The sequence below is a fragment of the Salvelinus sp. IW2-2015 genome, unplaced genomic scaffold, assembly GCF_002910315.2.
Source record: "Salvelinus sp. IW2-2015 unplaced genomic scaffold, ASM291031v2 Un_scaffold5135, whole genome shotgun sequence".
NCBI classification, from domain to species: domain Eukaryota; kingdom Metazoa; phylum Chordata; class Actinopteri; order Salmoniformes; family Salmonidae; genus Salvelinus; species Salvelinus sp. IW2-2015.
The window spans coordinates 56,378-71,738 of record NW_019946401.1 but is presented as its reverse complement, the minus strand read 5'-3'; the positions used below and the strand labels follow the sequence as shown (position 1 = coordinate 71,738).

General features: G+C 41.4%; 2 protein-coding genes and 1 long non-coding RNA gene across 3 annotated transcripts in view; 2 read left to right on the top strand and 1 right to left on the bottom strand.

The window, feature by feature from the left end:
• Window positions 1–766: 766 nt before the first annotated feature.
• On the top strand, window positions 767–5,037 carry LOC112078002 (transient receptor potential cation channel subfamily M member 7-like). The gene is made up of 5 exons (XM_070441910.1): window positions 767–832; window positions 980–1,054; window positions 1,795–1,931; window positions 2,109–2,241; window positions 4,407–5,037. The coding sequence occupies exons 1-5, from the start codon at window positions 811–813 to the stop codon at window positions 4,460–4,462; spliced, it is 423 nt and encodes a 140-aa protein (XP_070298011.1). The 5' UTR covers window positions 767–810; the 3' UTR covers window positions 4,463–5,037.
• A 4,443-nt stretch (window positions 5,038–9,480) lies between these two features.
• Window positions 9,481–10,602, top strand: LOC112077999 (uncharacterized). The gene is made up of 3 exons (XR_002895565.2): window positions 9,481–9,571; window positions 9,732–9,838; window positions 10,069–10,602. It is a non-coding gene; the product is annotated as an uncharacterized lncRNA (long non-coding RNA).
• A 3,652-nt stretch (window positions 10,603–14,254) lies between these two features.
• LOC112078001 (guanine nucleotide-binding protein subunit beta-5b-like) overlaps window positions 14,255–15,361 on the bottom strand; it is an 8,888-nt gene continuing 7,781 nt past the window's right edge. The window contains exons 7-8 of the mRNA XM_070441909.1: window positions 14,632–14,708; window positions 14,255–14,338 (exon numbers count right to left, since the gene is read on the bottom strand). Of these exons, the coding sequence (XP_070298010.1) occupies window positions 14,255–14,338; window positions 14,632–14,708 (161 nt within the window). The remainder of the gene's footprint in view (window positions 14,339–14,631; window positions 14,709–15,361) is intronic.

Genomic DNA, 15,361 nt, shown 5'->3' with positions numbered 1-15,361 from the left:
CCATCCCTTTAACTACATCTAACTCATTGTGATGTGACCTATCCTTTAACTACGTCTAACTCATTGTGATGTGATCTATCCCTTTAACTATGTCTAACTCATTGTGATGTGATCTATCCCTTTAACTACGTCTAAACTCATTGTGATGTGATCTATCCTTTAACTACGTCTAACTCATTGTGATGTGATCTCAGCCCTTTAACTATGTCTAACTCATTGTGTTGTGATCTAGCCCTTTAACTACGTCTAACTCATTGTGATGTGATCTAGCCCTTTAACTATGTCTAACTCATTGTGTGTATCTTATCCCTTTAACTCGTCTAACTCATTGTGATGTGATCTATCCCTTTTAACTATGTCTAACTCACTTGTGATGTGATCTAGCCTTTAACTATGTCTACACTCATTGTGATGTGATCTAGCTCTTTAACTATGTCTAACTCATTGTGATGTGATCTATCCCTTTAACTATGTCTAACTCATTGTGATGTGATCTAGCTCTTTAACTATGTCTAACTCATTGTGATGTGATCTAGCCCTGTACACAAAATGAATTCACCTCTTCACCTCTACTTTTTCATTCTTATTTCTTCCCTACATGCTTATTTCTTTCTTATTTTTTACTTGTACTTTAATTAGCAAAGTATGAGGAGGAGAGCTTGCAAGTAAGCATTTTGTTGTTGTGTACAACTTCCTGTAACCATGCATATCACAAATAAACTTAGATTTGATTGGATTTGAAATAACTGACTTCTAACATTTTTATTTTGTCATTTTAATTTTTTTAGCAATTGGTTCCCCTTTCAAGCCATGGAAAGCTACCAATACTCAGGTGAGGTTTGGACCTTAAAGCAGTACTGTAGTCAGTCTCAAGTCAGCACCTATTCCCCACTACATGGAGTAGGATGTAATTTGACTACGTAGCCTCCTGCCAATGTTGTGTGTATTTGACTCTGTGTGTGTGTTTCCCTCCCTGTAGCTGTGGAGCGTAACAACCTGATGAGGCTGTCTCAGAGCATCCCCTTCACCCAGTGCCCCCTAGAGGTAAGATACAGTATTACATGTCCCTTTCACCTCAGTATCCCCTAGAGGTAAGATACAATGTTACACGTCCCTTCACCTCAGTGCCCCCTAGAGGTAAATACAGTATATACATGTCCCTTTCACCTCAGTACCCCTAGAGGTAAGATACAGTATTACACGTCCCCTTCACCCAGTTACCCCCTAGAGGTAAGATACAGTATTACACATCCCCTTCACCCCAGTACTGCCTGGGTCTCATATTCATCAGGCATACACGGAGTCGGGTTTTCAATTTCTTTCACGGACTGTGTCCTACTGTCTGACTCAGCTGTAGTCTATCTAGTTTAAAGGACTGCGGTGTTGGGGTCACATCCGTTTCAATTTAGGAAGTAAACAGAAATGTAAACAATGAGAGAGAACTGTCTCACCCCAACCCTGGAGAACTGGACATGTGACAGGACGAGGTGACCCCACCAGTCTGTTAAATGAGGACATAAAGTGGGACATATCATGGCCAGTTAAGGGAGATAAGGAAGCCATTTTAACCTATAAATAATATATATAATTTGGCGGGTGCTTATTTTTCCTATTTTATTATACAGGTGTGAATTGGAAATGTGTTTTTGCATATCCAAAACTCCCCTGACACACCCAAACCAGTTTGAACCTATAAAATCCATCTATCCTGTGTGGCTGCAATTATGTATTTAATACACACCCACACTCTCTCTCTGTCTGTCTGTGCTGTGCTGCTCCCTGTAGGTGAGCCAGTAAAGTGTATCGTCTGGAGGAGAGTTCTCCCAACACCATCACAACAGCATTCCTCCTGGGCTCACAAAGGTCTCTGTGCCAAGATAGAGTTCCTCAGTAAGGAGGAGATTGGGAGGGGGCTGCGACGTGCACTCAAGGTACATTTGGTGTGTGTGTGTGGTCACTACTGTCTAGTGTCTTCACTACATGTAACAGGAGATGGAACTGAACATTAAAAAGTATTGCTATTGGTTTGTTGCGTTTGTTGTTCTCTTGTTGTACAATAATTATTTCTTCTGAGGACAATAAACTATAACTATTTTATTGTACTCTAGGTGCTGTGTACGTGGTCGGAGTATGACATTCTGAAGCCAGGTCACCTGTATATCGTTAAGTCCTTCCTACCAGAGGTGGTCAGACTGGCAGAGCATCTACAAGGAGGACACTGTACTGCTGCTCTGCCTCAGGGTAAGAGGAGAACACACTCTCACACACACTGCGCTTTACCCAATGAGATATATATATATATATATATATATACACACACACTGAGGGTACAAAACTTTAAGAACACCTTCCTAATATTGAGTCTCCCCCCCACTTAAATCTTTTTGTCTCGCCCATTCACCCTCTGAATGGCAACACATACATAATCCATGTCTCAAGGCTTAAAAATCCTTCTTTAACCTGACTCCTCCGCCTTCATCTACACTGATTGAAGTGGATTTAACAAGTGACATTCAATAAGGGATCATAGCTTTCACCTGGATTACCTGGTCAGTCTATGTCATGGAAATAGCCATGTGTTGTACATCAGTGTGTTTGTTCCCTGATTCATTCCCAGTACTAAAGCCCTGAAAGGAGGAGTATGAATATGGCGACCTGGTGGCTTCAAAGGCTCTTATTGGCCAAGAAATAAGTGTCAGCTATCCAGGGTTTACAGTGCATTCGGAAAGTATTGAGACCCCTTGACTTAAAAATTTTGCGAATGTATTAAAAATGTAAAACAGACACCCTTATTTACATAAGTATTCAGACCCTTTGCTATGAGGCTCGAAATTGGGCTCAGGTACATCTTGTTTCCATTGATCATCCTTGAGTGTTTCTACAACTTTATGTGAGTCCACCTGTGGTAATTTCAATTGATTGGACATGATTTGAAAGGCACACACCTGTCTATGTAAGGTCCCACAGTTGACAGTGCATGTCAGAGCTAAAACCAAGTCATGAGGTCGAAGGGAATTGTCAGTAGAGCCTCCGAGACAGGATTGTGTCAGGCACAGATCTGGGAAGGGTACCTAAACATTTCTGCAGCATTGAATGTCCCAAGAACAAAGGGGGCCAACTGAGCACTCGGGGGAGAAGGGCCTTGGTCAGGGAGGTGACCAAGAACCTGATGGTCACTCTGACAGGCTCTAGAGTTCCTCTGTGGAGATGGGACCTTCCAGAAGGACAAACATCTCTGCAGCGCTCCACCAATCAGGTCTTTATGGTAGAGTGCCAGGCGGAAGTCACTCCTCAGTAAGAGGCACAATGACAGCCTGCTTGGAGTTTGCAAAAGGCACCTAAAGGACTCTCAGACCATGAGAATCTCAGACCCATGAGAAACAAAATGTTCTGGTCTGATGAAACCCAGATTGAACTCTCTGGCCTAAATGCCAAGCGTCACGTCTGCGGAATCCTGGCCCATCCCTACGGTGAAGCATGGGGGTGGCAGCATCATGCTGTGGGGATGTTTTGTCAGCAGCAGGGACTGGGAGACTAGTCAGGATTGAGGGAAAGATGAACGGAGCAAAGTGATCCTTGATGAAAACCCGCTCCAGCAGCGCTCAGGAACAAATATGTGGCGAAGGTTCACCTTCCCACAGGACAACGATCCTAGCACACACAGCAAGACAACGCAGGAGTGGCTTCGGGACAAAGTCTCTGAATGTCCTTGAGCGGCCCAGCCAGTGCCCGGACTTGAACCCGATCAAAACATCTCTGGAGAGACCTGAAAAAAAACTGTGCAGTGACGCTCCCCATCCAATCTGACAGAGCTTGAGAGGATCTGCAGAAGAATGGGAGAATCCCCAAATACAGGTGTGCCAAGCTTGTAGCGTCATACCAAGAAGACTCGAGGCTGTAATCGCTGCCAAAGAAGCTTCAACAAAAGTACTGAGAAAAGTGTCTGAATACTGTAGTAAATGTTATATTTCAGTTTAGAAAATACATTTGCAAACACTTCTAAAACCCTTTTTCGCTTGTCATAATGGGACATTGTGTGTAGATTTGATGAGGGGGAAAAAACAATTGAATCCATTTAGAATAAGGCTGTAATGTAACAAAATGTGGAAAAAGTCAAGGGGTCTGAATAATTTCTGAATGCACTGTATAAACTGTACGTCATTGGCTTCACCTCTTGTACACACACACACTCTTCATAATGACACACCATAGCAGGCAACTCTATGGTTAGTTTTCCTTTTTAATGTATGATCATTTCCACCACCCTCTCTTCATCCATTCTATTCATCCTTCTTTCCTTCCTTGTCTATCCTTCCTTTCTCTCGTCTATTCTAAGGCTATTCAATGTGGAAATATGGAAATACCTCACTGGTATCATTTCTCTCTCATTTGTTCTCTCTTGACAGGAAATTCAACAGCAGAGAGCTGCTCAGAAACTAACATTTGCATTCAACCAAAATGAGGCCCAAGACAATCCCTTACTCTCCCCAGGTAAACGAACACACCAGAGCTATATGGCACACTCTCATTTAGCTGCTTGTTTTCAGGTGTTTTTCAGCTGCTAACCATAACAAATGTATGTCTTTTGACATTTTAAACGATGAATTTCAGAAGACACCAAGTGCCTACCTCTCTCTCTGTAGGTTTCTGAGGTGTCTGTTGTTACTGTCACTCAGCAGGCCAGTGGTTCGCTATAGAGGAGTGTATTGCTGGGGAGTTCAGAAGTTTAACAATAACAACGGGGACGAGATTGTCCCAACCAACCTTCTGGAGGAGACCATGCTGGCCTTCAGCCACTGGACATACGAGTACACCCGGGGAGAGCTGTTAGTGCTGGACCTACAAGGTAATACTGACCTTCAAGCCCTAACCTTTAACCCAGACCCTTCAGTACGGTTGCAATTGGTTGGAATATCGGTAAATTTCCAGAATTTGTGGGGAAATCTTTTCATGTGAAGTTAAGCCTGGGAATTTGCTTAAATTCATTAAAAAAAGTTAGCTTATAATAATTAACCTTTTTTTGTGCGATACACATAAGGTAATTCTAGGTCTTGTGGCATATTTTGTTTAAACTATCCCCAATTCAATGGAATTGCAACCCTCTGCATGCACAGTGCATTCTTCCCTCCAGTAGTGCACTCTTCCATACATGTACAGCTGATTCTCAGATCTTGCCACTAATGAGATGCTATTGAGCCCACACTATTACACTGTCTGAGCCAAGGACTACATGCTTTCTGGTACTTTTGATTACAATACTGGGTGGGGTGAATATATTTATGACATACTTGATTTTTTGTTAATAGTAAAATAGTAGCCTACAGCAAAATGTTTAAATATTTCTACCTTGTTAACATTTCTGCTAGTTAGTTTTCCTACCATGTGGGTTTTAGCTTGCTTGTGCCTGCTGACTGAGGAGTGTTAATTCACCTGTTTCCATACATGTTTCATTTTAAAAACATTTATCTTACAAGGAGTTGTTTAATCTAACTGCTTAACTATTTATCTGTACATGGAATTGTATTTATTTATTTTTTACCCATTTTTTTCTAATCTTTACAGGAAAATGCCACAGGCAGTATCTGATGTGTGGAGACATTACACTGCAGCTAATGTAGAAGGAAAAGCTGTGTACATTTGCAGATACTGTGCCAAATCGTATGTGAAGAATGCAACAAAGATGCAGAATCATCTGGCCAAGTGCACAAAGTTCCCTCAGCGCTCACAGCAAGCAACCTCTGACAAAAAGTCTCTCTACTTCTATTCAAGTTGAAAACGATGAATCAGACACCTTTATCGATAGCAACAGCTCATGGTCCCCTGGAATCAGATTTTTTTTTGAGGAACGCAGTCAGAGAAATGCTGATGAATGTCATGCTCGAGCTGTGTATGCAACTGGTTCACCTCTTGATGCTCACAGGCAATGTGTATTGGAAGAGATTTCTGAATGTTCTTTGCCCAGCATACACCCCTCCAACCAGACATGCTTTATCTACTAATTTGCTGGATGTAGAGTTCAACAGAGTTCAAGTGAAGGTCAAGCAAATCATAGAGAAAGCAGACTGTATTGCAATATCTCTGATGGGTGGTTGAATGTTCGTGGGCAAGGAATAATTAACTACATCATCTCCTCCCCTCAACTAGTATTCTACAAGAGCACAGACACAAGGGTCAACAGACACACCGGTCTCTACATTGCAGATGAGCTGAAGGCAGTCATCAATGACTTGGACCACAGAAGGTATTTGCACTGGTGACAGACAATGCTGCGGAACATGAGGGCTGCTTGGTCTAAAGTGGAGGAGTCTACCCTCACATCACTCCATTGGCTGTGCTCCTCAATGCATTGAATCTGCTCTTCAAGGACATCATGGCACTGAAAACAATGGATACACTCTACAAGAAAGCCAAGGAAATGGTTAGGTATGTGAAGGGTCATCCAGTTATAGCAGCAATCTACCTCACCAAGCAACGTGAGAAATAAGAGCACCACATTGAAGCTGCCCAGCCAACACCATCTGGGGTAGTATTGTCATCATGTTTGACAGTTTCCTGGAGGGGAAGGAGTCTCTCCAAGAAATGGCCATATCACAGTCTGCCGATATGGACAGCCCCATCAAGAGGATCCTCCTGGATTGATGTTTGGAAAGAGAGTAGTAAGCGGCCTGAAACTCCTGAAACTTATAGCAGTAGCCATTGCATGGATTGAGGGAGACAATGCCATCCTGTCTGCTGTTCAGACTCTGCTTGCAGATGTAAGAGAAGAAATCCGTACTGCCCTGCCCACTTCACTGTTGCTCCAATCAGAGGAAACTGCAGTTCTGAAATACATCAAAAAGCGTGAAGACTTCTGCCTGAAGCCCATACACGCCGCAGCGTACATGTTGGACCCCAAGTATGCTGGCAAGAGCATCCTGTCTGGTGCAGAGTTCAACAAGGCCTATAGTGTCATCACTACCGTGTTCGCCACCTTGGCCTGGATGAGGGCAAGGTTCTTGGCAGTCTGGCGAAGTACACTTCCAAGCAAGGCTTTGGGATGGAGATGCAATATGGCAGTCGTGCCAACATATCTCATCAGCCACTGGTGGAAGGGACTTTGTAGATCTGAGCCTCTTCCCATCATCCTCCAAATCCCAACAAATCAGCCACCTCAGAGTGCACTGGTCCTTGTTTGGGAACACACAACCAAAGCACGCAACAGGCTGACCACTGCAAGGGTTGAACAATTTGTGGCCGTCCGGGCAGATTTTTGCCTTTTTGAGACTGACAACGAGCCATCCTCAACGAGGTTTGAAAGTGACAGATAAATATGAGGCCTTAGAGTCTGATGTTCAAGAGGTGGACATTGCGGAGGTCCAGGGAGAAGACATGGCACCTGAGAGGAAGACACCAAAGCCTTAGTTTCTAGACTATCATTATACAGACAGACGCATGTTGAAAACATTTTTGGGAGATGCGATAGATCATTGGGGATCATTCAATATTCCATTATTTTGTTGTTCAGTGAAATATCCCATTTGAAGAGTCAACTCATTTAATTAAAGTTAAATTCGTAACTAAATCGTTTTTTTTATTTCTATTGGAAGGATTTAATCATTTGCATTATGTCTACAGTTGTGGCCAAAAGTTTTGAGAATGACACAAATATTAATTTTCACAAATCTGTTGCCTCAGTTTGTATGATGGCAGTTTGCATATACTCCAGAATGTTATGAAGAGTGATCAGATGAATTGCAAAGTCCTCTTGTCCATGCAAATTAACTGAATCCCCAAAAAACATTTCCACTGCATTTCAGCCTGCACAAAAGGACCAGCTGACATCATGTCAGTGATTCTCTCGCTAACAAGGTGTGGAGTGTTGACGAGGACATGGCCGTAGATCACCATGTCATGCCGATTGAGTTCAAATAACAGACTGGAAGCTTCAAAGGAGGGTGGTGCTTGGAATCATTGTTCTTCTCTGTCAATCATGGTTACCTGCAAGGAAACACGTGCGCCGTCATCATTGCTTTACACAAAAAGGGCTTCACAGGCAGGATATTGCTGCCAGTAAGATTGCACCTAAATCAACCATTTACCGGATCATCAAGAACTTCAAGGAGAGCTGTTCAGTTTGTTGTGAAGAAGGCTTCAGGGCGCCCAAGAAACTCCAGCAAGTGCCAGGACAGTCTCCTAAAGTTTGATTCAGCTGCGGGATCTGGGAACCACCAGTACAAGAGCTTGCTAGGAATGGGCAGCAGGCAGGTGTGAGTGCATCTGCACGCACAGTGAGACAAAAGACTGGTGTCAAGAATGCAGCAAAGAAGCCACTTCTCTTCCAGGAAAACATCAGGGAAGACTGATATTCTGCAAAAGGTACAGGGATTGGACTGCTGAGGACTGGGGTAAAAGTCATTTTCTCTGATGAATCCCTTTCCGATTGTTTGGGGCATCGGAAAAAAGCTTGTCCGGAGAAGACAAGGTGAGCGGCTACCATCAGTCCTGTGTCATACCAACAGTAAAGCATCCTGAGACCATTCATGTGTGGGGTTGCTTCTCAGCCCAAGGGAGTGGGCTCACTCACAATTTTGCCTAAGAACACAGCCATGAATAAAGAATGGTGCCAACACATCCTCCGAGAGCAACTTCTCCCAACCATCAGGAAAAGTTTGGTGACGAACAATGCCTTTTCCAGCCTGATGGAGCACCTTGCATAAGGCAAAGTGATAACTAAGTGGTCGGGGAACAAAACATCGATATTTTGGGTCCATGGCCAGGAAACTCCCCAGATTGACTTGTGGTCAATCCTCAAAGGCAGGGGTGGACAACAAAAACCCACAAATTCTGACAAACTCCAAGCATTAATTATGCAAGAATGAGCTGCCATCAGTCAGGATGTTGGCCCAGAAGTTAATTGACAGCATGCCAGGGCAGATTGCAGAGGTCTTGAAAAGAAGGGTCTACACTGCAATATTGACTCTTTGCATCAACTTATGTATTGTCAATAAAGCTTTGACACCTATGAAATGCTTGTAATTATACTTCATTATTCCATAGTAACATCTGACAAATATCTAAAGACACTGAAGCAGCAAACTTTGAAAATGTATATTTGTGTCATTCTCAAAACTTTTGGCCACGACTGTACTTATAATGTAAAATGTTTGTTTTCTCCCATATTGATAGGTAAATGTATCCAATGCAAAAACATCACATTTTAAATGGTATTATATTAATTTGCATATATTCCCGTTAATTCCCATATATTCCCGTTAATTCCCACGGAAAGTTTCCACCTCTGAATATTCCCCAAAATGTGCAACCCTATGCTTCAGTGACTTGACATATGAGTTATACTCAGGCAGAGCTGTTAGTGCTGGACCTACAAGGTAATACTGACCTCCAACCCCTAACTTTTAACCCCTGACCCTTCAGTGACTGAATATATGAGAACACCAGGGGAGAGTTGTGCTGGGCTGGTCAAAATCCTGTAAATACAAGTCCCTCCCATTAGTAACTGCTATCTTTGTGTTTTTTAGGAGTGGGGGGAGATTCTGACTGATCCATCTGTCATAAAGAGTGGAGAGAAGGGGTGTGTAAACCTGTTTGTTCTCACATTCAAAACTCATGTTTCACTTTGTTCCAAATATTTTATAACACTCCATTTATTTTAATCCATAGATCATACAACACAATATTGTACCTTTAGAATGCTCACATTAATTAATAATGTTCTCTTGACTAATCTGTAGGTCATATGACATGATATTTGGTCCTGCCAACCTGGGAGACGACGCCATCAGAAACTTCCGGGCCAAACACCACTGCAACTCTTGCTGCAGGAAACTCAAACTTCCTGGTAGGGAATCTCTCTCTTGTTTGTTTACCATTTACATCCGAGTGTGTCCATTACTATGGAGACGAGGTGAGCTTATCTTTTGCTATAAGGACAGAGGACTGTGGGCGAGAGGGGACAATGCATATTCAAATATAAGGCTCTAGGACATTTGTGACATTTGTTTATTTCAGCTTAGGTATATGGAGCCTGGCTGTCTGCCTCATCTCTCTCCTCTTCCTGTGTCGCTTCAGATCTGAAGCGGAACGAGTACACACCGGACAAACTGATGCTGCCTCAGGACGAATCACACGACCCCGGAAGCGGGACCCGCCACTCAATGAGGCTCATGCTCTGATCCTATAGGACACAACCAGAGAGAAGAGGCCGGTGCTGTTATTCTATTGGCCAATGCCAGAGAGGAGGGAGGAAGAAGTAGTGCGCACAGCTCATGGCTAGAARGGATCCAGCTTTTGTCAAATTAGCATCAGATTTGAGTTTTCGTTGCAGATTGGAAGGACTTAACGCAGCAGGTTAGGAGAATTATGTTAATGTTAGGAAAATATTTAGGGTTAGCAAAAAATATATATATACTTTTTTCATTCATTTGACAAAAGCTGGATAAGGTGGGTCTAGCCATGACACACCTCATCCAATCAACTGGAAGAGCCACACCTGTGTTTCCATGGAGACGCATGCATGCAGAACTGTTACTTTTGTATCTGCCCAACCAAGGCCAATCAGCAACCAAGATGATTTAAAAAAATTAAAAAAATGTAAATGGGGAACAAAACTTTTTAAAGATGTTTTTTACTACAAGTTTATATGTTATGAGTGTGTATATATCTATATATAAATGGCTATCAACAGGTACAATATCATTGCATAAAGAGACAGTATAGTACTTATTCTGAACTATGAAAAGTTGCCTTGTATAAACTAAAGTGCATTGTCTGTCTGTAATGCAAGACTGTAAGGGTCAACCTGCTGAGATACAATTTGCAACACTTTATACAGAATGTCACCAGATACTTTTTTATAAATGTAAAATACATGTATTATTATGGCATTAGTGGTTCATATTTAATGAGAAGACACATGAATTTGAAAATCTTGTAAAATATGGGCAGATTGCAATGCAACTTTTACAGTACATATGTAATAATTGTATTGTGTTGAACTCTTCTGAAATGTGTCCACTGAATATTGCTGATAGTTTTTAAATGTTACAATGCTGGTACTATTATTGTTATTTCTTTGTCATCACGTATTGAATGAGCAAATACCAATCTAGTGTATCTTATAGATACTTATATCTGCTACTGAGCAGAAGCAGATGCTGTTTWTTTCAGGGGAGTGTAAGGGTCTATTACTCTATACATGTTCTACTGTATAACATTTTAAACGAATAAAATGACAGTTATGTTCCATTCCTTGTACAGTATGATGCTGATACTGTCTGATGGGGATGAGGCCCCCACATTCTTCAGAAAGACTGCAGCTGCTGGCAGACAGACGCCCACAGAGAGAAACACTCTCGCCAGCTGATAAAGAACCCAGTAGCAGCCAACAGCTATTCATCAGTTACTCGTCTGTAACCCGACACCTTTACCCTACAGTTAGGTCTGGATGGGAACTCTTCATCCTTTTCACAAACTCATCTCCACCTACATCTTTGAAGTTTAGGAACATCGATCAACAGTGATGAAACTCTTCTTGGTGTTGTCACAAAGTCCAGTGGAAAGCAACATTGTGTAAAATAATAGTATGTACAGTAATATGTCCATTTTACATCCACATTGTGTTTGGTGGAGCTGCGTCAGAGCTGTCAAATCCACCAGTGGCTCCTGGCATTATACCTGAACTGGACATTGCCTTGGCTGCACGGAGTTAAGTTCCAACACTGGAATGTGAGATGTAATCTACATCTCGATTAGGATGATAAAACCCTTATTTTGTTGAATGATTTTTACATTTGAATGTAGTTATTTCTATATAGGCTACACTTTCTCGTTCTGAACTTCTAAAGCGAATGGGGGCAGGTGTGGCTTCATGAAGATGCCAGAGCAGCTGCTCACTGATTTGACAGCTCCAACACAGTTCCACCACCAAGTCATCCACTATGCAGGTGTCTGCTATCGCTGGTTAATGCTCTGATTGAATCTAGGCCTTAGTAGTAGTAATAAGTTAGCGGTAGTAGTTATTAGTGATAGTAGGCTTCCATATGTTTGTTGTTTTTATTTCTTATGAATTTGTAGTTCGCAAATTTCTGTGAAAATAGACAAAATGCTTTTTGATCTTTGGCCAATAGAGAGAGTAGAGTACAGTATATTGAAAGTCTGTGTCGAATAGCAGAAGATTTTTTTAAACCACTTCCTGTCTAGGCTTGATAAACCAGTCTACTTGTTACCTGGAAGGGCGTGGTTATATGGGGGCCAGTGAATCTGCAGTTTACTCACCTTGTTCGTAACAGTGCTCACCTGCTCGCACTTAAGTCTCTTTCCCATTGCTCTCACACACAAACACATCCCAGAGGAGAAACTACCAAGAGAGAAGAATCATGTCTGTGGAAGTCCACATAGAATATTGGTAAGTTATTGTTTTACTACATCTGTTAATGTCTACTCTAAAATGTTATTAGGAGATCTGTTGTTATACCAAAGAAAACAACAGTGAGATCCCACCAGGTTCTGAATTATCAGAGAAGGAAATATCTGCTCTATACACAAATCAACATCCTACTGCTATTACACAGTGACACACTGTAGTGCAAGCAGTGGTGTAAAGTACTTAAGTAGTAGTTTAAATTATTTTTACTTAAATTGTTATTTTGGGGTATCTGACTTCACTATTTCTATTTTGACTACTTTTACTTTGACTACTTTTACCCCAGACATGTTCCCTTACAAAAAGTACTAATTACAGTTTTAATGCTTAGCAGGACAGGAAACTGTCCAATTCACGTAAGAGAAAAAACATCCCTGTTCATCCCTACTTCATCTGTTCTGGCGGACTCACTAAATACAAATGCTTCGTTTGTAAATTATGTCCGAGTGTGCTGTTAGCTTAATATAAGGAATTTGAAATTATTGATACTTGAGTATATTTTAGCAATTCCATTTACTTTGATACTTAAAACGTTGGTAAATGTTAGACTGATGTAAATAATGAGTTTCGCTAATTGGAAAATCATGTCAATGTTTTGCAAACTCTAAATCAATAACCTGAGGCAATATGAACTCTATTGGTTCCACATCAACACATTCAGACAGTTTGTACACTGTCTCACTGTTGTTTCTTTGGTATAACAACAGATCTCCTAATAACATTTTAGAGTAGACATTAACAGATGTAGTAAACAATAACTTACCAATATTCTATGTGGACTTCCACAGACATGATTCTTCTCTCTAGTGTGTGTGTGAGTGTGAAATGCGAAAGAGACGTGAGAGCAGGTGGCACTGTTACAGATAAGCTGAGTGACTCCCCTCTATCCACCTGTTACCTGAAAGGCATGTTAGATGGGGCCAGAGAGATAGAGGGTAGAAAGAGTCAGATTCTAGAATATTCCCAATATGCTGGAGGATATCACAGATCAGATGTATTACAGTCATTTGACAGAGCTAATAGAGTGGATAATAAACAGCTCTAAGTTCCATGGAATACAGTGGTGGTAAAATGTAGTAAAACTCCAAATGGCAGAGTGGTAATTCCCTCCCTCATCACAACTGGATTAAATTCCCCTCTTGGCTGAAGTGTGATCTCTATCACAAGTTTGATAATAAACTCATCTTTATAACACCATATAAAAACTAAAACTAAGACTTTGTACCTCTACAATAAAATAACACACAGAGGAATAACATTTTTGGATAGAATCCAGTCTCGGCCTACACACAAAATCAGATCAAATCAAATCCTTTGACCGCTATAAAGCCAAGCAGTATATCTATTGCATCATCACACCCGGTAAGAAAGAAAGTGAAAGAGGCAAAGTGAAGATGGGAAAGATTGCCTGGCACAAGATCCAATAATAACACAACACCAGTAAATGTCCAACAGCACCCCCCAACACCACACAAAGTCAATACTAATTGATTCATAGAATTTATGTGATAATTTAAAAATACACGTACAGCCTATACAACTGCAGAGGTCTACATTGAGTACAATATAATTTCTAGAATGTAAAACTAGTCAGTCTATAATATCTTTGTCTGTATAACGAAAGAAAAACAGACAAGGAATAACATAAGACATGACAGTATAAAACAGAGACACAGGATGAGAGTATTTCCCTCAGATCACAGAGTTGAAATGACTGTAGACTTCATCATGTTGCACATCCTTATTTCATTGTGAACAATCATTAATAGAATCAGATCAGACCAGGATCTTAAAAAACACTCTCCTTCTCTCCCTCTCTTAATATCCACTCATCTATTGGAGAACACACTTATTATCCTTCTTCTTCACTCTCTCAACCTTTCCTCCGCGGCTCACCTCCTTCACCATCGCCACCATCTGGTCAGACAGTAGAGCACATGTTACAGAGAGCATGTAGGAGATAATCAAAAGGTATATTTGTCATATTATATGCACAGGATACACGTGGAGTATACTATACAGTACAATGAAATGCTTAAAGAAATAGTATGACTGGCTGGGATTGGATCCCATGCCTTATCCATGCTCCCTGATTTAACACTTCTGAACTACTGTTCAGGTTCAGATACTGTAGCTTTACCTCAGACAATACATGAAGATACATTGTGAGTATGGTGCCACCTATTGTTTAGAACAGGAATAACACCCACCTCCTTGGTGTCTGGGAATCCTCCTGCCTCCAGTTTAGAGTAGGCCAGTTTACCATTCACTGTTACCTCGAAACTGGCTGTAGGACAAACCATGAGCAAGTTAGAATATAACTTAATAATCTACTGAGGTATTGATCAAATCTAATGGATGGACCATCAGAGTGTAGTCAGTTGAAGTCCGATGGGATCTGTAACGTCGTTCTGTGTGTAAAGCACAGCTTGACGTCACTATCTGACAGGGGAATTTCAAGCTGGTGTGTAACTTACAGCGCCGCCCGTGGTTCCCGTCACCATCGCATCAGAACGTTCTTGCTTGATGGCAGATGCTAGGTCCTGATAGCGAGAGTCGTACCCTCATCCACTACTGCAGACCACAACACAAAAACACCACACACACACACACACACACACACACCACACAGTTTTAACATACCATGTTTTGAAGTGACATATTCGACACACTGACATCACATTGACGTCTACATCAGCAGTTACTTACACACTCGGCATGTCACACATATCTATAACTTTACACTGGACAATAGAAATGGAGAGGGTAGTTGAAATGTTGGTAAAAGTTAGACTGATGATGTAAATGAGTTTCCTAATTGGAAAATCATGTCAATGTTTTGTTTTTGTGTGCAAACTCTCTTTAAATCAATAACCTGAGGCAATATGAACTCTATTGGTTCCACACCAACACATTCAGACAGTTTGTACACTGTCTCCA